This window comes from Peromyscus leucopus, chromosome 2 (assembly GCF_004664715.2).
Source record: "Peromyscus leucopus breed LL Stock chromosome 2, UCI_PerLeu_2.1, whole genome shotgun sequence".
NCBI lineage: Eukaryota > Metazoa > Chordata > Mammalia > Rodentia > Cricetidae > Peromyscus > Peromyscus leucopus.
Window position 1 is genome coordinate 22,240,044 of NC_051064.1, and position 23,183 is coordinate 22,263,226.

At 41.9% G+C, this 23,183-nt stretch overlaps 1 protein-coding gene across 1 annotated transcript in view; it reads right to left on the reverse strand.

The window, feature by feature from the left end:
- Positions 1 to 6,983: 6,983 nt before the first annotated feature.
- Positions 6,984 to 23,183, reverse strand: part of Rab2a (RAB2A, member RAS oncogene family) — a 100,440-nt gene continuing 84,240 nt past the window's right edge. Inside the window, exons 7-8 of the mRNA XM_028878518.2 lie at positions 10,275 to 10,343; positions 6,984 to 8,292 (exon numbers count right to left, since the gene is read on the reverse strand). Of these exons, the coding sequence (XP_028734351.1) occupies positions 8,197 to 8,292; positions 10,275 to 10,343 (165 nt within the window). The 3' untranslated portion in view covers positions 6,984 to 8,196. The remainder of the gene's footprint in view (positions 8,293 to 10,274; positions 10,344 to 23,183) is intronic.

Consider the following 23,183-nt stretch of genomic DNA (forward strand, 5'->3'; position numbering starts at 1 on the left):
CGGGGTTTGCAGTGGGTGCTAGGAGCTTTCAAGAGCTATTGAGAGGCAAACAGCCATCTGGGAGCTGGTCTTTTCCTACGCCACACACTGCTCTTTAAAATCTATTCTTTAACCATGCATACACATGCTCAGATCTCAGTGATGTGAATGCAAACTCACCCCAAATGGCCAAAGTAGTTTCTGCTGTCAGGGCGTCGGCTCTTTGTTCATCCTGGTGTCATGTCTACAGCCACCACTAGTCATATTTCTTCTCATTTTCCCCTACATCCCACTTTCCTTACCTTTCTATTAACGAGATATTCAATTCTGCACGTCTTTGGGACCCATCCTTGCTAATGGAGGACTAGTTCGATTTCTCACAGGGCACTGACCCATTTCTGTGTCCCGGTTTTCTGTGCTTCTTCCCATTTACTGTCAGGGCTGGGGACTGCTTCCATTGCCCAGCATGGGCTCCAGCTCCTTTGGGATGAGAAGCTGTTGGTGTGGTGGTACACACCTTAAACCCCAGGACTGCGAAGGCAGAGGCAGAAGGATCTCTGTGAGTTCAAGGCCAGCCTAGTCTACATAATGAGTTCCAGTCCAGCTATGGTTACATAGAGAGACCCTGTCTCAAACAATAAATAAGAAATTAAGTTTGCTCCTCAGTGGACTTTGAGATGAAAGAATTTATCTTGGATTATCTGGCTAAATCCACAAGGGTCCTTATAAGGGAAGGAAAAAAGAGATATGTGGTATGAGAATAATTCAGCTGGCCATAGGTGTTTGAACATGGAAGAAAATATGCAAGCCAACAGATACAAGCTGCCTTTAATTTTGGGAAGGCAGGAAAATGGACCAGCCTGAGAACCTCAGAAAGAAACACAAACACCTTGATTTCAGCTTAATGACACTTTGAATTGAACTGTAGTCCTATTTGATAATACAGCCTTTAAGTTCTACTTGTGGTAATTTGTAAGAACAGCAACAGAAAAAATTACTATATGGATAAAAAAAGATGGGAGAACTCATTACACTCTTAAACCAGAATAATGGTAACAATTTAAAGCTAAACACGATTTTAGAAGCTGCACTAGGGGAGGCACTATGCTACTTGAAGAGCATTCTGGAAAGAGTCTCTCTCTCTCTAGGCATGGTGGTGGTGACTATTTTCAGTTACACTTTGTATCTTTGTCAGTTGACATTACACTTCACAGAAGTACGGGGAGTAGAGGAGCCCTGAGCGAATGATGTCCTGAATGAATCGATGATGTTGACATGCCACGGCCACACTAAGGAATCCTGTGCCTCAGCTCCACTAGAGAGGCCCAGATGGCAAATCCTTCTTTGGATCCAAGTGTAGATGTTGATAGAGTGTACAGAAGATGTCTACTGTAGCTTTCCTACCCTGGGTCTTGAGGACCTGAAGACAGCTCTTACCAAGGTTAGCTAAGCCTGTCTCCCTGCTCAATGGTATGCAACAACTCGACTTCTCTGTTGAACTGCAGATAATAAACATTCTAAGCTTCTGGGTACTGTGGCTTCTTCAATGGGGAGCCCAGACCACCTGATCCCAGCTTTTGTGTGTTCATGTCTGTACTGGCTGGTTTTGTGTGTCAACTTGACACAAGCTAGAGTCATCACAGAGGAAGGAGCCTCAGTGGAGGAAATGCCTCCATGAGATCCAGCTGTAAGGCATTTTCTCAATTAGTGATCAATGGGAGAGGGCTTAGCCCATGGTGGGTGGTGCCATCATGGGTTGGTGGTCCTGGGTTCTATGAGAAAACAGGCTGAGCAAGCCAGCGGAAGCGAGGCAGGAAGCAGCTCCCCTCTGAGGCCTCTCCATCAGCTTCTGCCTCCAGGATCCTTCCCTGTTTGAATTCCTGTCCTGCTTTCCTTCAGTGATGGACTATGATGTGAAAGTGTAAACCAAATAAACCCTTTCCTCCCCAACTTGCTTTTTGGTCATGGTGTTTCTTCCCAGCAATAGAAACCTTAAGACAATATCCTTCTTTTCTTCCTTCACTCACTGCCCCAGTAAGGTCAATCCCTGGAGTAGTGCAAGGGTGAGGAGCAGGAGTTGCTTCTCTTCCCATTCACTAATTCATTTATTTGCATCATTGGAAGTTCACAGGTATTCCTTTCTATGGTTTCCAATCCATTCCCAGTAGTAGCTTCTTAACTTGCTCATGTTGACCAGAAGAGATGACTCTTCCATCCTTGGGCATGCCCCCTCTCCCAAATACTTCCTTGTTTTTCTTTCACATCATAGGATATTCCAGGTGTATTTATAAATTTCTATGCCCAGTCCAGGAATCACGTATTTTTCTAATGAGCTCTCCTTATGGGAGGATGGTATTTAGAAATTAGCATCTGGGTAGGTGTGCTAGGAGTGTCTGTTTCTAGGGCATGTTGGACAAAGATGGGAAATATGTACACATATCTGCCTATCTGTGGTATGTACTCACTCAGTATCTATGTAATGAAATTGATGCATCTGAATACATAAACTGCAAAAGCCTTCTATCTTCATGCTGATACCATGGGCTCATTTTTGCCTCTGAATATTTGCCACTCTTCCTGAGAAATCACTCAGTACTTGTGTTTACTTGATCAACCTTATGTTAAGAGAAGACAGTTCTAGAACTGCAAGTCCACATCCTCTTGGTAGTGTGCATAGTTCATTTTGACTTTAGTCTGATGACACAAAGCCATGCCATGCCACTGGTTTCTAAAACGTTGTTGAGTTTACTTCCCTATCTTTTTAGCGTGCTAATTAGTGCTCTTTTGAAATGTAGCTAGGCTCATACATTAGTTTTTCACCTTGCATTCCTGGGGTGAGTGTTGGTTTTAGTTATGTCTGGGGTATAAGAAACATGACCACATTTGGAGTCTGCACTATAGGACAAGGTGTCCTGAGACTGCCATTTCCTCTCATTTACACTGCTTGATTCCCAACAGACTCTGCACTCCATATGCGTCCATTCTTTGTAGGGAATCAGTTTCCAGTTTATCGAGCTCCTTTTGTACAGGTGAGTGGGTACGTTTACGTTTCCTTGAATTGCCTTGCCGTAAGGATAGTTTCTCACTTAGCAATACATGCTGGAAGTCACACTGGTTCCTAGAGATTAAGTGCTGCAGCTGTGGAGGGCTCCGTTGTGAGGATGCCCATTGTTCGATCTGCTTTGTAGATCATTTCCACTATTTGCAGTTATTCCCAGCACCACAGAGTATCTTGTGCATATGAGCTTCTGCACTGCTGGTATCAAGGTGAGGTCTCAAGGTAGACTGCTGGGAGAAGAGCAGAATGAGATGGCTTTATTACATTGCCATGGTCTCCTCCAGAATGTCATAATTCGACAAGTATCATGGAAGAAACTGGCAACTTGGCTTTAACTTGAATTTTTTTTAATTAACAAAAGCTTTAAACTATATTTTTGCATGTGCATAATGTGTGGTGATCAAAGAACAATTCGTGGGAATTAGTTCTTGCCTTCTACCATGCGTGACCTGGGGACTGAACTTAAAGCGGCAAGACTGGCAATAGGTGCCTGTTGTGGAATGTTATTTTAATTGGGCAAAGGTGTGTTACATTTGTTTCTGCTGTGGAATCTTTTACTGTGTCAAGGTGTGTTACATTTGTTTCTGCTGTACTTGTTTAATTGTGTAAAGATATGTTGTTTCACCTTGCCTGCCTAAGGCACCTGATTGGTCTAATAAGGAACTGAATGGCCAATAGCTAGGCAGAGAAGGGACAGGAAGGGCTGGCGGGCAGAGAGAATAGGAGGAGAAATCTAAAGAACAAGAAGAGAAATGAGCCGGGCGGTGGTGGCGCACGCCTTTAATCCCAGCACTCGGGAGGCAGAGCCAGGCGGATCTCTGTGAGTTCGAGGCCAGCCTGGGCTACCAAGTGAGTTCCAGGAAAGGCGCAAAGCTACATAGAGAAACCCTGTCTCGAAAAACCAAAAAAAAAAAAAAAAAAAAAAAAAAAAAAAAAAAAAATGAGAGGAGAGAATGAGGGAGAAAGAGGAGATGCCTGGATCCAGCCAGGCAGCCGCTAGCCAGCAGACACAGAGCAGGACATACAGAAAGGTAAAAAGTCCCGAGGCAAAATGTAAAGAGAATCAGATTAAAATAAGAGCAAAGATAAGGCTGTGCATTTATAACTATGCTGAACATTTATAACTAATAAGAAATCTTCATGTCATGATTTGGGATCTGGTTGGTGGCCCCAAAGTAAGCCTGCTACAGGTGCCTTCACAAGATGAATCATTTTACTGGTCCTCTATCTGAATTAAAAAACATAATCATGTGTACATAAGGTATAAACATATGGCAGTTTGAATGTAATTGGCCCCCATAATTTCATAGGGAGTGGCACCATTGGGGGGTGTGGCCTTGTTGGAGTGGGTATGGCTCTGTTGGAGGAAGTGTGTTACTGTGGGGGCAGGCTTTGAGGTTTCCCTATGTTCAGGATACTGCCTAGTATCTCAGTTGATTTCCTGTTGCCTGTAAGCCAAGATGTAGGACATTTGGCTACTTCTCCAGCACCATGTCTGGCTGCATGCCACCATGCTCCCTGAAATATTGGACTGAACCTCTGAACTGCTAGAGAGCCACCCCAAATAACTTTTTTTCTTTATAAGAGTTACCATGGTCATAGTGTTTCTTCACAGCAATAGAAACCCTAAGATACAATACTAGTATAGTAAAATGTTAATATGGTGAAGCAAATCAATATATATCCATCAACTTACTGTATGTTTAAAAACATTTTTGGGGGATCCAAGGGATGAAACTCGGGCCTCACATTTGCTAGGCATGTGCTATACCACTGAGCTACATCTCTAGACTCCATGTTTGAATTTATTATTATTTATTTTGTTTTTTATAGTGCTGGGATTAAAGGCATGTGCCACCACTGCCCCAAGTTAAACTTTTCAAACAAGTCAGTAATGTTATCTACTATATGGCAATGGCAGGAGCCATGCTGAACTGGCTCTACTAATCCCCAAAGCACATCTAAACTGTTTGTCTATCTACCTCATCTCAAAGATATTTTCCTAAGCTAGGAAAAATCCTTTTCCCTGAGTAATCAGACACATCGTGATATGGTTTAGCCCACTATCTACCTCTTTGAAAACAGGGATTACTTTCCTGTTTTAAATGTTTGTTTTTAGTGTGAGAGATGATGGCAGGCACGTACAGCTCACAGTACATGTGCAGAGAAGAGGGGCCAACTCTGGGGAGTGTGCATCCTTTCTTTCCACCTGTCAAGCAGCATCGCTTGTGTGTTACATGCTCGATAGACTTCCAGGCAATTCTATGGAGTTACCTTGCTGTCCCAACTTTTCTGGTAACTGGTTATTTCAGAATGTCCTTAAAGACAAACTGAAAACGCCAGTAATTCTGCAAATAGATACACAGACGATAGATAGATAGATAGATAGATAGATAGATAGATAGATAGATAGATAGATAGATAGATAGATAAGACAGCTGTAATTCTAGCTACCTGGGAGGCAGAGTATGAGTTAACAGCCAGCCCGAGACACACAGTGAGAGGATTCAAAGAGAACAACTGGAGCACAGATCCAGTTCAGTTCACAGGCCCTCTTGATCGCCTGAACAGGGCATCTATTGTACAGTACTCCTTCGTCCGTTTGTTGTCAAGTTAGAGGACAAACGGCAACAAGGTCATCATGAAGACTGTAATTTTGGAGTGCTACATGTTGACCACTAGAGTTGTATGTTTCCATGACTGATTCTTGTTATTAAAATATGACCATATGTGCTATAGAAATGGATTGGAGATCAATCAAAAGCACAAATACAGTATGGTTCAACAGGGTCCCGACACTAAGTTATTATTTTTTTGTTTTTTTTTTTTTCGAGACAGGGTTTCTCTGTGTAGCTTTGTGCCTTTCCTGAAACTCACTTGGTAGCCCAGGCTTGCCTCAAACTCACAGAGATCCGCCTGGCTCTGCCTCCCGAGTGCTGGGATTAAAGGCGTGCGCCACCACCGCCCGGCTAAATTATTTGTAATAGGCACAATAAACGAGCCAGGAGTGAAAAGCCCAGACAATATTGTTGGCTCTGCGAATCACAAAATGCTTGGGCTGTACATTCCTTGGTGATTGGTGAGTTCTGTAGGCAAAGCAGCAGTGATTGACAGCAGCCCATCAGGGGCTCCTACTGCCTCTGTCTCTGGTGGAGATTAGAATACATGAAATACTGGTTCTTGTTTTTAGCTATCACATCACATTTGATCCAGGAAAGAATTGTGGTTAGCGGAGCAGGGATGCAAAAAAGTACTTCCAATTCTGACAAGTTAACAAAGTTGTTAACATATCCAAGGGCCCATTCTCTCTTGGAATACAGCAGAACTCAGGCTGTCTAGATTTTTGCTATGAAACAGTAACGAGAAAGTGCCACCATTAGTGGACTGCTACATCCACTCTGAGGGGAAAGAGCTCAAATAAAAGATGCTCATAAAACTGCAGGTCCTCACGGCATAGTGGCACATTATCTTTAATCCCAGCACTTGGGTGGCAGACAGAGGCAGATCTCTGTGAGTTCAAGGCCAGCTTGGTCTAGAGACAGCCAAGGGTACACAGAGAAATCCTGTCTTGAAGAACAACAAGAACAACAAAACAAACAAAAAATCCTCCAAGTTCTTGCTCCCTTCTCTGTGTCACACAACAGCCTTATAACAGCATCTGGTGATTTCCCTGTGAGAGCAATACAAGCTGTGGCAGGGCAGGTGGGTCTCCGGGAAAAGCCAGCAGGAAGCAGGAGAACAGGGTCGAACTCCGAGCTTCTCAAGGTCTCTGGGCACACGTGTTCTTTTATGCAAGGTGAGCAGCAAGAAGGGTTCTTTCTACCAGTGAGTCCTTCTACACGTTGACAAGGGTTGAACATTCTGACCCTTTAGGAAAACATGCTGGAACACATGTAAAGGTGTTACTGGACCGTAAAATATATTTAAAAATGTGCTCATCATAAAGGACACTTTTATACATAGGATTTTATTTCGCACTGCTGTAACAATTTCATTCTAGACCAAGGGAGAAAAAGAAAGGATAAAACCACCACAGTGAGTAAACGACTAAAGCTTTTCTACTTTAACAGGATTTTCCATCTGGTAGATTTATTTTCGTCATATCCCTCAGAACAGACAGTAAGCTTACCATATTTGAAAGATCATAGATAGGTTGCCACTGAAAGAAAAAATTTTACACAGTCACTGTACATCAAGGCTGACAAACTGTCCTGCATGAAAAATAGACTTCGAAATCGTGTGACTAGAAGGGAACATTATTGTGTCTAAGGGAGGATTAAAGTGGCATGGCATGCCCTCTCGATGTGGTACTCACTCTTGGAGTCGCTTAGTGTTGCGAGTTCTGCTTCTGCCCTTCCCACTCATCATACTGTTTTTACCCAACAGCACTCATTAAGGCAAACAAATCCTTCTGTGAAGCGGTCTCAAGAAATTGTGGACAAAGAGCAAACTTTTGGCATTAAAACAGGTTAACACATACACAGCCTTTAGTAATACACATAAGCTTATTTTTCTTGGACTAGTGACAAGAAGAGATGAACATGCTCATTAACGATGTCAAAAAGTTTAAAAGTCAGAGTCCAAGCAATTCCTAACAATGCTTCTGTAGCTTCAAGCTCTGAACAGTGTAGAATTTATGCAAATGCATTAGACGTCAAGCTTGGCAAATCACACCCAAGCAGGTTATTAAACTATATATACAGAAAGCAAATGATAAATACAGAATTCAAAGAGTCCTTCTGTTTTTCCTTATAGCCTTGAAAATTGACAAACCTTTTGAGGACAGTCCTATAATATTAAACATTAGGTAACCACAGGTGCTGGGAAACCTAACCACACAAACTGATTTAAAATACTCACCATGACTTTGTAGTGTTTAATACAATTCAGCTCGTAGTTAAGGGCACAAGACAACATTTAACAAAAATAATCACATCAATTGACCTAGAAATCAAATGCAAATAGATATGAATACAATCTCCAAAATCTGTCTTTTTAAGTGAACATTAACCATTTATTCAAAGTTATACAAGAATCTGAAGGATTAAAGTCTCCTGTGACATAAAGCCATTTCAGATAGTTTCATGTCTCAGCTGAGCATGAGGAAGAGGGTGACGGGGTGCGTGGCTCCACTGGGCAGCTAGCCGTTAACAATGGACTCAACAGCAGCCTCCCCCTGCCTGCTGTCCGCCTTGGTTGCCTGCGTGCGTTGCATTGGTAGCAGCATGCTGAGGGCCAATTTTAATGCCGTTTGCCTGAAGTAAAAGAGAACAGGATTGTAAATAAAAGCAGACCCGACCAAGCAGTAGACTGAGTCGATTTTTCTAAAACATTCACCTAGTTCTTAGTGATTTAATTTTGCCAAACAACTCTAAAAAATATTTCAAGTAGATTTTTGAAACCAGGTGCTTCTTTCTTTTAAAAAGACCACAGAGGAAATGTCCTTGAGAAGAGGTTGTTACAGTATTGGTCAGTGGAGTCAGGGAATGCTGTTTGTCAGATTTTCATAATGAAAACATTACTTGTAACAATTAGTACATGGAACGATTATTAAAGGATAAAAATATCCACAGTCTTTGCTGCTCTGACTGGATGTAAAATCTTCCCTCTAGACAGCATTTCTGTTCCATGTTGAATCAGCTGTGCAGGCTCAGGGGACATGAGTGTTCTGTGTCATCAATAACTTCTATGATCCCCAAAGACATGGCATGTTGCCAAGAACCCACACACAGAGTGGCTCTTTCATTCGTCAAACTCACACTTATGTCGTAACCTCACTCCCTCAAGTGGATTTTACCTAAAAATACACCCCTTTAGGAAAGTAATCCAGTAGCTCCAGAAGTGAAGCTCTTAAGGAAACTTTGCGTCCCAGTCAATCCCAGATTTATGGTGCTTGGCAGTTCCTCTGCTGCAGCAGCGGCGGCCTCGGGGCTTCTGGCAGCGGCTCAGTATTGACAGTGGCTGATGCGGTTTCTTTTCGCTCTTTTGACTCCTCTTTAATAAAAAGCATGCCCTATGGCTCATTGGTTCTGCCCCCTCTGGGCTGGTAGCAACTTCTTGAGGAATCAAGAAGTCAGGCTTGGCATTAGGCCAAATAAATAGCACGGCCTGTTGGCTCCTGACAGCACATTCCAGTCAAAGGCGCAGAAGGCACAGCAAAGCAGTCAGCTACTCTACAAAACCAGAGACAGCCCAGGTGCCCTGAACCAGAGGCCCAGTTACTACTGTTCAGTTGATGGGGCATTAGTCTCTGAATAGTGTTACCTCTACATTAACTCAACAAGTACTGCCATGTAAATCTAAAGGTAAGATTTAAACCTGTGCTATTCCAAATTAAAAACATTAAGTACTTTTTGGAAAGCCAAGGCAAGCAGCTGACAGCCTCATCTAAGCACAGACTAAGAGCCTCTTTGGATGTCTTAATACAAAGTAACAGAAATGCTTATGTAAAAGTAACAACATGGTCTATTCACATAAACATTTTGAAATAAGGATACATGCAGAGAGAAGAATTTAGGGCCAAATGACAGCTAGAGGACATTCTTAATCATCTAAAATGTCACACTTTATCCTAATCATGTTGACCAAATTGTGCTCAAAATAACACTAGGGAAAGCCATGCCAACTGTTAACTATAAGCATTTATTTGGTCTCCTGAAAAATGTGTTTTGCTCTAATAGTCATTTCCAATCGGGAACTGCCTTCTCTCAGACCAGAAGAGAGCATGTCACACGAGTCCACAGGACACGTATTTACACACCAGGACATGACTCCCCAAAACATAAGCACATTTGGATAAATGCAGGTTTTCTTTACAACTGAGGGAAGTTTACATTATTTTTCATTGCAATGAATACACAGGGCCATTCACTTTAATAAAATTTCATAAAATGGTCCTCTACCAGAACATGAACACTTAACTGCTGAACTACACTCACCAGGCAACATAAGCACCTACCTATTGTACTACACATACCATATAACATAGCTGCTAACTGAAGTACATCACTCACCAGGTACCATAAGCATGTACCTACTGTAATACATGTACCAGGCTTTCAGTTAGATGATTGCTAACTAATGTGGCAATGGGTGATCCAATGGACCCATTTCAGAAAAAACAAAACAAGCACACAAACAAAAAACCAACTCCCACCCCCCAAAATCACGGCTCCAAATACTAAGTAGAAGTCAACTCAAAATTAGTGTTTAGTCAACAATATTTGCATGTACATACCTCATTATTAATGTCAAAGACCCCTTCTTGGATTTTTTCATAAATTTCTTTTGCTGTGTTAATAAACGCCTGAAATATAAAGTAGAGAAATAGGTTTGTATGGTTCAAATCACACCAGAAAATGAACACTGTACATAAGCGCTATGAAGCTGAAGGGGTTAAGAGAGCTTGTTGCTCTTCCAAAGAACTTTTGGTTCCCAGCACCCATACTGGGGGGTTCATAACCACTAGTAACTCCAATTCCAGGGGATCTGATGACCTCTTCTGGTCTTTGTGGGCACCCAGCTCTACCCATGCCCATGATGGTGACAAAGAACTCGAGGACTAGCGTCGATCAGAGGATAAAAGCACTTGCCATAAAAACCTGACAATCCTGAGTTTAATCCCATAAGGAGAGAACAGACTCCTCAAAGTAACTTTGACCTCTATACATAAGCCACAGCGGGTGCATACACACGCACCGCCCCCCCTCCACTTCTCCCCCACGCCCACACCATAATGTTCTCGAGAATATCATAACATTTGGCACATGAAATTGTTTGTATATCCTTAATAAATGACAAAACCCCTGATCATCTCAATAGATGCATAAAAAGCAGGACAAAATCCAACCACTTTTCATCATGAAAACATCAAATAGAGTAGGAATAGAATGGAATGTTCCTGAGTGATAAAGTATCTAGACAGTGGTTCTCAGCCTCCCTAATGCTGTGACCCTTTAACACAGTGGTTCTCAACCTTTCTAATGCTGATATCCCTTTGACACAGTGGTTTTCAACCTTCCTAAGGCTGTGATCCTGTAACAGTGGTTCTCAACCTTCCTAATGCTGCAACCCTTTAATACAGCGGTCCTCAGCCTTCCTAACACTGTGACCCTTTAACACAGTGGTTCTCAACCTTCCTAAAGTTGAGACCCTTTAATACAGTGGTGCTCAGCCTCCTAATGCTGCAACCTTTTAACACAGTGGTTCTTGGCCTTCCTAAAGCTAAGAACCTTTAAAACAGTGATTCTCGGACTTCCTACTGCTGTGTGACCCTTTAATACTACAGTGGTCCTCAGCCTCCCTAATGCTAAGACCCTTTAACACAGTGATTCTCAATCTTCCTAACACTAGGACCCTTTAATACAGTTCCTCGTGTTGCAGTGACCCCAATCACAAAATTATTTTGTTGCTACTTCATAACTGTAAATTTTGCTACTATTATGAATTGTAATGTAAATATCTGATATGCATATGCAAAGGGTTATGACCCCCAACTGCTGATCACAAGGCAAATCTGACAGCATCCTCACTGGTGAAGACTGAACATTTTTCCTCTAACCTGAGGGAAGCAAGGATGCATGCCAAGCCTCATTTACATCATTAGCATTGCTGTTCCTAACAGCCAGAATATAAAACAACATGAACTTTTACCCACTAGTGAGTGAAAACTGAAATGTGGACTAGTGATGTAACAGACATTTAGCCATTTAAAGGATAAAGGTTTGGGCTATAATGTGGATGACCCCTGAAAACATGCTGCGTAAAACAAATAGACACATATAATTCAACCCCGTTTCAGTGAAATGTCAGAATGGTCAAATTCATGCACAGAAAATACATTACTGGTTACTGAGGGTTGGAGGAGGAAATGACAGTGACCGGCAACTTGGGGATTTCTTTGCAGGGAGATGGAAATGTTCTCGAATTATCAGACAGGGGTAATGGTTGTGCAACTCTGTAAATAATTAAAGCTTACCTAAATGTACACTTGAAGAGTGGATTTTATGATAAGTGAATTCTATCTCCAAAGGAAATATGGCCAAGGAGGGGGGAGAGTATCCTAATGAAAAGTCTGTACAAGAACCCATGTCAACTAGGTATTTCACACATGTCAACATGTTTGTCCAAGCTAATTTTAAAGGACAATGTTCCACACTGCTTTTGCCATACTATGTCGCCTGAATGACAGTCGGAGGCTGGCCAGGAGAGGGTGCAGCAGCTCAGGGTGTTTGTCAGGAAAGCCTAAGGACCTGAGCTCAGTCCTGGGAGGATGTGGTGGCCCATGCTGTGGTCGGTCGGTCGGTCCAGCACTCCTACAGTGCCGAGACAGGAGGAGGGGGCATCAACTGGACCTAATGCATGCACACAGTGGCAGAAATTCATTTGTGGATTCTCTCTCACACACGTATCCTCTCTCAAGAAATCTTTCAAATAAAGAGTAAAAGAATCAGATTCAGATGATAAAGGGATACTGTTCATGCTGAATAGTTTTGCCTTCTCCTTCCCAGTGTACTACTATACTGTGAGAAAATTAGTATGTGTGTGAGAAATTATTCAGCAAGTTAAGTATGTAAATATCCACAAGTATCCTATATAAAGTTTATGTAGACTATTTAAGGTAGTTTATGTAAATATTACCAGTGCTACAGAGGGCACACAAATTCTAGTAGGGTCCAAACTATTAGATTTGAGGGAAAAAAAGTAAGAGTCTTAGTCAGTATTATGAGGAAAGGCATCTTCCAAGTGGTTTTTTGATGAAAATTCATAGGTCTTTTCCAGAGCCACCAGTACAGATTTGATGGAAAATTTGACAAGTAAAGGCCTCCTGGAGAGGAACAAATCATAACTCCCCTCTTTTCAATACTGGAAACATTTGACTGCTGAGGTTGCTATCATAGCTTTTGTTTCCCAATTAACAGACTGTTAGGTTTTCACCTTTAAAGGCTTTACCACTCCCCAGAGTAATCAATCTACTGCAGCTCAATTACTGTACCAAGCACACCCCAGTCAGCAAAGGAGATCTGAAAGACTGTGGCAGGAACAGAGGTATGAATATGCATAAATTCTAAGTGGTTGTGTGAATCATCACAGAGGGTCATGAGAATTTGCTGCAAAATAATGAGAAGAATTAATCACTGATGATCCACAAGGCACTTAGGATGCAAGCATGCTTTTCATGTGTGTACTGGCATTGAAGTGAAGGGAGAAATGGGCTTCCAGTCAACTAAGAGCTCATTCACATTCTTCAAAACTGAAGTTATCCCTATAAGTAAGTACAAATTGAACTTTATTTCTAATAACAAGTTAATTACAATAATGGCCTCAGAAACCTGGCTCACTGAATCAAAAGACAAAGACTCCTGAGGTTGCAACTCCTATATATAGGGCACCATGTGTGTGCATGCCAACAATGCCAGACGGATTACAGGGTCCCATGTATGTAGGGCACCATGTGTATGCACGCCACCAATGCCAGACAGACTACAAGGTCCCATATATGTATAGAACCATGTGTGTGCATGCCAACAATGCCTGACAGACTACAAGGTCTCATATATGTAGGATACCATGTGTGCAAGCGTTAACACTGCCAGACAGACTGCAAGGTCCCATATATGTAGGTCACCCATGTGTGCATGCTAACATAGTTCCAGACAGACTACAAGGTCCCATATAGGTAGGGCACCATGTATGGGAGTATAATATTAGTGTTGCTAGACAGAACTATAGGGCCCCATATATGTGTTGTAACTTCACAGAAACAAACAGCTTAACCCTAACCTAGTATACAAAGACTCAACCAGTTAAGCAAATTGTTGTTTTACAAACTCGTTGAGGAATTATTTAAAAACTGGCATAAGAAAGCTATGCTACATAAAATTTCTCGTTACCATACTAACTTTATCTCCTAAGCAGTATTTATTTACTACTTTATTAAGCACTTTTAAAAGCATAGTTGTAACACACATTTGAGATGTACTTTATATCTGCAAGGCATGAAATTAATTTTCTTTGAATTAAAATATATAGATGGTTATGGATTTTTTCATTATAATTTGGTCTCTCAACGGAGTAGTCTTTAAATAATGCCATCTCTACTCTATAATTCTGATTCTACACTGAAGACACTAAAATGTTTTTTACCTGAGTACAATATAGAGAATACTTCATAAATGCACTACTTTTAGATATTTCAAATAAAAATTAATATTAAATGTATATTAGACAACTAATGACTGATATGATTCCTTATGATGTGAAACCCAGCATGACAAATGTGGACATCAGCACACCCACTTTAAACTCTATAGCTATTGGCTAAAATGGAAGATTCTTCAAATACAATGAACATTAAACCAACACTATTAAGGTTCACTGGTAGTCAAACTAACTTCTAAGTTAACAGTATTAGGATTGTAGATAAAAATCTCTCCTTCCAATATGTAAAAATTTCAGTAATGAGAAATATACAATGCTATAATAATAAACTTGCTGGGATAACATTGGTAATTTTAATGGAGATAGCTCAATGGTTAAGAGTAGTTGGGGCCCTTGCAGAGAACCCAGGTTCAATTCCCAGACCTACTTGGCAGCTCACAACTGTCTAACTTCTAATTCCAGGGGATCCAATGTCTGATTCCTGCAGGTATCAGGCACACATATGGTGAACATATATTCATACATGCAAAACACTCATACACTTAAAATAAAAATAAATAAATCTTGAAAAAAATTCTAATTTCACTCATTTCTTATCAGTTGTCATAGATATTTTTCATGTGTTGGTTCATATTGTCAATGTGACAAGATTTAAGATTACCTAGGAGACAAGCCTCTTGGCAGGCCTTTGAGGGGTTATGTAGACTAGGTTAGGCTCTAGGCAGGCCTATGAGGGCTTATGTAACTCGGTTAGACTCTGGGCAGGACTTTGAGAGGTTATGTAGACTAGGTTGGGCTCTGAGCTGGCCTTTGAGGGGTTATGTAGACTAGATTAGACTCTGGGCGGGCTGGCCTGTGAGAGGTTATATAGACTAGGTTGGACTCTAGGTAGGCCTGTGAGGGGTTATGAAGACTGGATTGGATTCTGGGCAGGCCTGTGAGGGGTTGTGTAGACTAGGTTGGACTCTGGGCGGGCCTGTGAGGGGTCACCTAGTTAGGTTAGCTGAGGTGGGAAGACCCACCATAAACTGGGCAGCACCATTTTATGGCCTATCGTTGGGAACTGAACAGGAGGCATGGGTTGGCTTCTCATCGAGCACCAGCATTTCTCTTTCTGCCTCCTCACTGTGAACACACACCTGAATGCACCCCTGCTGTGACGCATTCTCAAACTGTGTGCTCAAATACACCTTCCTTCCTTAAGTTGCTTTTCTCAGCCAGTTTTTCCTAGTAGCACGTCAAGTAGCTAATACAGTTTTTGGTTTTGTTTTGTGAGAAAGGTCTTACTATGCAGTCCTGGCTAGCCTCATACTCGTGATTCTCTGCCTCAGCCTCCTGGGATTACATTCATGTGCCATAGTGCCCAGCTGAACTGTTGGTTTTGGTTTATGTAGATCTCTTTGAGGGACAATTTATTTAAGATCTTACTAAGGAGAAGGGGGCAAGCAACAAGGAAGAATTAATAGATATTATTATGGGGCAAAAATGAGCTGAGAAAGGGATGACAAATTAGTTCACTATGAACACTGTAAAACAATGCTCAGCACATATATGTTTATGGAGCACAGACCATCCATCTCCTTATAGCCAGTGAGTTTGGCAATCCTTTGCTCCCGTGCACTGAGTACCTGTTTTAGCGCTGGAATCCAGTGACACTCTTCCCCTCATCCATTCTTTGATCAATCGCTATGGTCAGTCCTTTACAGTTGTTTTCGTGCCTTCTACTTCAGGCACTAATCTTCCAACTCTCGGCAGCAGTTACCTGAGTGGTACTATTTATTATAAGGCACTTTTCAAGGACTTGGATAGCAGCACGAATTACCTATATAAAACCACACAACCTGGTAGATGCAGGGCTGCGGTGTAGCACAGTTGGGGGAGCATGGCTACCTAGCATACACACCGCCCTGGGCTTGCTCCTCAGCACCTCATGCACTGGGTATGGTGGTGCCTGCAATCCCAGCACATGTGTGGTGATGGCAGGGGCATCAGGAGTGCAAGGCCATCCTCAGCTTCCTAGTGGGTTTGAGGACACCCTGGATTACATGAGCCTCTGTCTACAAACAGAACAACCACATCCCCCCCACCCCCCACCCCCCACTAGACCCACTACAAACAGGGCATAATTCAAGTATAAGCCCAGGGAACCCATGCTGGTGAGTATTGCATGCATCACTGACAAAGGCACCTAGTAAGTGTCGAGTACAAGATACAAACAAGAAAGGACGTAGTTTCCACTGCGGCTGAACTAAAACCAGTTGGTTGGGAGAATCTAAGCACAAGAGCTCACATTTTAGGCCCAGATAGAGTAAAAGGGCTTCCTGCATTAACTGACAGAAGATGAGTGCTGGGTGGCCGTGGGTCCTAACACACAACATACACAACACTCCGAGAGCTGACTGGAGAGAGGCAGGGGAGTACAGCATATCTTTATTATGGCTTTACAGCTTGTAAGTTAAAACACTGCCTAACTTTTACTTCCTGTGTACCATACTGCCACCTGGTGGCAGGACAGAAGTGAAAACCTGTTAAGTCTGACTTCAGAAAAACTCTCCAACACCCTGGGCTAATGCTAGAGAACTGAGGCGTTCAGCAAGACAAGTGACCCGTTCTCTTTGAGCTGGGAAATGATGTAACCAAAACAGTTTTTCAATTTTCTTCTCAAATGTTAAAAACAACTACATGCATCAATTTTCCTGTGCTAAAATAATAGCCAATAATTATAAAGTGCTTATTATGGGTAAGTCACTACACTAAGTGTTTTATATAGCTTTATATTGTTCCCTAAAGAAATTCAATTCATGTTTAGAAAAATGGAAAACTTCAATTTCTTTCAAGAAAGCTCACGGGTGTGGGATGCAGTTATGCCTCTGAAGCTAGCACACCACTTATGGCGGGACTGGGCTCTTCTGGCCCCAACCTCAGCACCGGCCCTCACTGGTGTGGCTTGAGATGACTGCTCTACAGGAGAAAGGGGCAGGGCTTAGGTCAGCAAGCCCTGCGAATACTGCAGTGAACGGATGGTGGTCAATGCTCCTCAGTCAGTGAAATATCGTGATTAAATAAAACACTAAAAAGTATATCAGCTGCAAGTCATGCACAGAGTGAGCACTAAAGAGTCAGATACACCGAGACAGGACAAATGTACACAGATGGAGCAGTCCTGAGAAAACACTAGGCAAACTTTCTATTATGGAGCTTACATACAGACCTTCTAACTTCATCTGGATCCTCCGTAATCTACTTTAGTGCAAGAGGCCTCAGGACACAGTGGCTTTCAAACCCTATTTCAAGGCGGTGCTGCTGGGGCTACTCTTTGGGATGAGGTAAAGAGGACAGACAACCAATGGACGCTAAAGCCAATTTGCCTTAGCTTCTTTCAGCTTCCTGTTTTTTCCACAATTGCCACAGTACCCTACATTCCAACCAACAGTGCAAGAATGTCCTTATCTCCACACACACACTAGCATTCACGGTAATTTTACTAGGTCTGTGTCATGAAGATCAAGAGGCTACAGCAAACTAGAGAAAGCATTCCGTCCCAGAACTCTAAGGATGTCTCTGTTTTTCTGGTTTCACACACATTTCTAATCTCCTAGGCAATAAAATGAATGCAGGGGAGAAAAGGAACTACCAAGTGGTTAGAAGACTAAGAGGCAAACTGGGTAGTGGTGGTGCAAACCATAAATAACTGTAGCACTTGGGAGGCAGAGGCAGGCAGATTTTTGAGTTCCAGGCCAGCGTGGTCTACAGAGTGAGTTCCAGGCCAGCCAAGGCTACACAGAGAAACCCTGTCTCAAAAAAAAAAAAAAAAAAAAAAAAAAAAAAAAAAAAAAAAAAAAAAAAGAAGACGACAGGAAGAGGAGGAAGAAAAATTAAAATTAGAGACTCCTAACCCAAGTTGAAATGCCTAGTGCCAAGAAAACCAAGGACAAGTACTGGTGAGGACGTGGGGAAAGAGCGCCCTTGTACACTGCTGGTGAGAATGGGAACTGGAAGAGCTACTGTAGAGTCTATCACTGGAGGTTTCTCAACAAGCTAAAAACCAATTGCCATATGACCCAGCCAAAGGACTCCTGGGCATATCACAGTCAGATGGATTCTCTTACTTGTATGAATGTTTTGTCTACATATATGTATGTGTACCATGTGCATGCCTGGTGCCCCGGAGCCTGAGGTCAGAAAAGGGCATCAGACTGCCTGCAGCTAGAGTTACAAATCATTTAGGCTACCATATGGGTGCTGGAAATAGAACACAAGACCTCTGCAAGAGAAGTGCTCTTAATCACTGAGCCATCTCCCTGGCCTGCAAAGAATGTTCAAGTTCTACCAGAGACACCTGCACACCAATGTTTATTGCCTCACTACTCACAACAGCCAGGTAATGGACCAGCCTAGATGTCTATCAACAGAAGAATAAACTAAGAAAATATGATACACATACAAATGAAATTTTACTCAGCTATAAAGAAAAATAAAATCATGACATCTGTAGGATACAAATGTTAATTATACAAAACAGCTGGATTCAGAAAGTCAAATTTTGTGTTTTCTGCCATATGTAGATTTAATTTTTTATGTATTTGTACATATGTGTGTATGGATATATGGATATAGGCCATGGAGCCAGAAAGAAGACTGAGAGTAGAAGCGAGGTCTTAAGTAGGGGAAAGAGGTTAGTAGAAGACATGTGACACAAAAGCAGAACGGGGAACCTAAAACCTAACCCCAGACTTGGTGTGCACATGTGTCACTGGCGTCAGTGGGGGAGACACACTAAGTATCATAGAGGGCACTGCCAAGGAGACCAGATCTAACCGTGTCCTTGAAGAAGGGCATTCATTTCACAAGTAGAGGGCACATCTGTGGAGGAGGAAGGAGACGCACTTTACAGATGATTATTTCCTACTTTAACAAGAGAGTACATCGTAGGGTGCTGTCAACCAAAGGGCCTTGGCTGTCCAAGCATGGAGTCTGATGCTCAGACTGTCGGGGACCACTCCACAGTTTTAAAGAAACTGGAGAGTAACAATCATTTTTCACTTTTTGGAAGATCTCAGACAACATGTAGAACACTGAAAAATGAAGACAAGAAGTCTAATTAGGAAGTAATTAGGGCCAATGAAGCAACAGGTGAAAAGTAATACAGATTACCAGAATGAGTGACTAAGGGAGAATAGAAACACATAGGAGAAAAAAAAATATTGGAGGCTGGATTAGAATAGTAAAGGACTCTAGCTCAGTGTGACCAGTCTATACCTATGGTCTGAAGAAGAGTTCTCTAGAGGAGCTGAACTTACTAACCTAAGGTGATATCTGAACTTGGATTTAACAGGCATCTCCACTCAACTTTGAGAAGTTTGGAGAGGCATAAAGATATGGTATCATCAAGCTAAGGAAACTGTTTCTAAGAGCAGTCAATGGTACCCAAGAGACTGTTTAAGATAGGAACGGAAATCCATTTGTTAGCTATGGCAATCATAAGGGTAGATGAGTTTACTCATGGGTAAACACTAAGTAAGAAAAAGGACTAAGGAAACTCTCATTAGAGACTGGAAGAGAACATATCCAGAACTGGAGTGATGGGTTTTTAAGACAGTGGAGACTTAATCATGTAATTACATACTGCTAGCCAGGAGTGAATAGAAAAGAAGGGATGGAGATCACGAGAGGAGGGTTTGCAACAACACGAGGAGAGGGCTGGGAAGAAAGAGCACTGCCAGCCTTTCCTCTGTGGTAACTGAAGTGGGGTCTGCACTGCAGCAGGAGTCTTGGGCAATCTGAACACCCAGTACCATTGGAGACACACTCATCTAAGATAACCCATCTTTACAAAAGCATATGAGACAGTTGAATCAGAAGACACAGTAGTTTTGTGCTGCCCACCATATGTAAGTGGTACCATCAAGTCAGAAGGGAAAAAACGACATACTGGGCTGTGTTAACAGGTTAACAGATTCACAATTTCCCCAAAATACACGTGTGTGTGTGTGTGTGTGTGTGTGTGTGTGTGTGTGTGTGTGTGTGTGTGAGAGAGAGAGAGAGAGAGAGAGAGAGAGATATGCTTAGAAAACTAGAAGTTACATAAAACAGCAATTTTCTCTCTGAAATGAGGTTTTACTCTATGCCTAGGCTAGCCTCAAACTCACAGCCAATCTCCTGCCTCAGTCTCCTGAGTGCCAATATTACAGGCATGAGCAGTCATACCTCACTTCTTCAGTAGATTTCTTTACAGTGGGCTCTCAGACATTAATACACTACTCTGAATTCTGGCTCTTGAAAACAAGGACATTACACATGAAAGCACTAACACCCTCTGAATAGCTGACTGCATTACTATGATTAGCATGTACAGTATTTGGACATTATGTTTAAAAGGACCGATGACAGTTACCAAAAGTGTCAAAGGTGAATTATTAGGGGGGAAACGATAGAATAAGAATATTCTTGTTGAAACTGGTTTTCTTGGTTAGGTTTACTACTACTGTGATAAATACCATGGCCAAAAGCAACTCAGGTAAGAAAAGGATTTATTTCATCTTTAAATTCAGGTAGCGAGCAGTCCATCACTGAGAAGTCAGAGCAGGAACTTGGAAGTAGGATCTAGAGCAGAGGCCATGGAAGAGTTGCTTACTGCCTCTTTGTCTCCCATGGCTTGCTCAGCCCGCTTGCTCACTTTTTCTTTCTTTCTTTCCTTCTTTCCTTCTCTCTCTCTCTCTCTCTCTCTCTCTCTCTCTCTCTCTCTCTCTCTCTCTCTCCCTCCCTCCCTCCCTCCCCCCTCTCCTTGCTCAGTCTGCTCTCTTTTTTTCTTTTTCCTCCCTTCCTCCTCATCCTCTTCCTTTTTTCATTTTTTGAGACAGTTTCTCTGTGTAACAGTCCTAGCTGTCCTGGAACTTGCTTTGTAGACCAGGCTGGCCTCAAACTTACTGAGATCTGCCTGCCTCTGCGTCCTGAATGCTGGGATTAAAGGAATACGACACTCAGCCCACTTTCTTATGTAACTCAAGATCACAAGTCCAGGGGTAGTGAACCGTGGGTCTAAGGCCCACCTACATCAATCATTAGTTAAGAAAATGTACTACTGATTTGCCTACAGGCAATCTGACAGAAGCACTGTCTCAACTGAGGTTCCTCTTCTCCTGTAACTCCAGCTTGTGTCAAGTTGACAGAAAACAACAAGGGTCTTTAAATTACTTGCCATTTATGAAAATGAAGTCTGACAGTACTTTTACCACATTTATGTTCAGTGTTTGGAGTCACCAACACAAGTTGTAAGAATCTACTTCATAAGAGCAATGTACTCTCATTATAATCTGCTATGTAAAAATTACAATTTGGAAAATCAATACATAAAATCAGGAGTTTGCTAACCAAGACATGTTTATAATGAAGAAGGCTTTGCACGTTTGTGTGTAATTTATGTTTATGTATACATATATTTGTGTGTGTGTGTGTGTGTGTGTGTGTGTGTGTGTTAATATGTGATTCCTCTTCACTTCTCCCTCTCCATTGACATGCCTGAGAAATATTTACCTTTGTAAGTAATACCTAATTTAGGCATAATGGGATCTCACTTTGTTTTTATCCTCTTTATAAATTCACCTGAAAGTATTGTTTTGATGCTGTTTTAATGTAAAACCTAGTTTAAGATAGATGGCCTCAGTTCTGGCAGAGCAGAGCAGTAGGCTCGTCAGAGGCTATTACTAAGGAAGATGCATACCCATGGAGTATTGCTGAAGAATGATGCCGGCAGGACTTGCACCGGAAGGGACGAGTATGGTAGGGGAGGAGGGCATGGATCCATGGACCAGCATCACAGAGAGGACATGTTACATACTGAGGTTACTCACTGCAGCATTCACATCAGAAGCAGCCCACTGACCAGAGGGGATGCTGTCTTTCCTCCTTCCTTCAGGTCATCAGTGAAATAAAGCCTTTTAAATATCAAAATCATAGCACCTTTTCAGAAAGGTCACATAAAAACTTGTGTCATACTTAACACAAGTTTATTAACTTAATAATGTAAAAAGTAAATTCAGTACTCAAGAATTCAAAGTCTACTTTAATCTTTATAGTCTACTAATAATACTTTATAAAGGACTAAATTTAATTAAAGTTGGTTATTACTATTTAAAAAAGATTTATTTATACTTTGTGTGTTTAAGTGTTGCGCTTGTATGTATCTATGTGCACCGCATGTATGTAGTGCCCATAGAGGCCAGAAGATGGCGTGAATTCCCCTACAACTGGATTTACAGATGGTTGGGAACTACCACGTGGGTGTTCAGAACTGAACCCAAGTCCTCTGGAAGAGCAGCAGGTGCTCTAACCATCATGTGATTTCTTAACTATTAGTGACCTCTTCAGCCACCAAGTTGGTTATTATTTTTTTTTTTAAAGATTTATTTATTTATCATGTATACAGAAGAGGGTGCCAGATCTGATTACAGATGGTTGTGAGCCACCATGTGGTTGCTGGGAATTGAACTCAGGACCTCTGGAAGAGCAGTCAGTGCTCTTAACCTCTGAGCCATCTCTCCAGCCCTGGTTATTATTTTTGATCAATCTTTTTATTTTGACACAACTGTCAACTGGTACGCAAGTGTATGAAGCAATATAGTCACCTAGTATATAGCTTTTCCTTAGTTTTCCCAATGGCGATGTCCTAGAAAACCATAGTACACCATCACAACCAAAATACCCAAATAAGCAAATAAAAAAAGATTATTATTGCAAGACTCTGTGGCAGTTGAGTAAGAATGGCCCCATAGGCTCATATATTTGAATGCTTAGTTACCAGGAGGTAGAACTCTTTGGTAGGCTTAGAAGGATTAAGTAAGATATGACCTTGTTGGAGGAAATGTGTTATTGGGAGTGGGCTTTGAGGTTTCAAAAGACCATATTGGCCCAATCTCTCTCTCTTCCTGCTGCCTGCTGATCAAGATGTAGAACTCTGAGCTACTTCTCCAGCACCATGTCTGCCTGC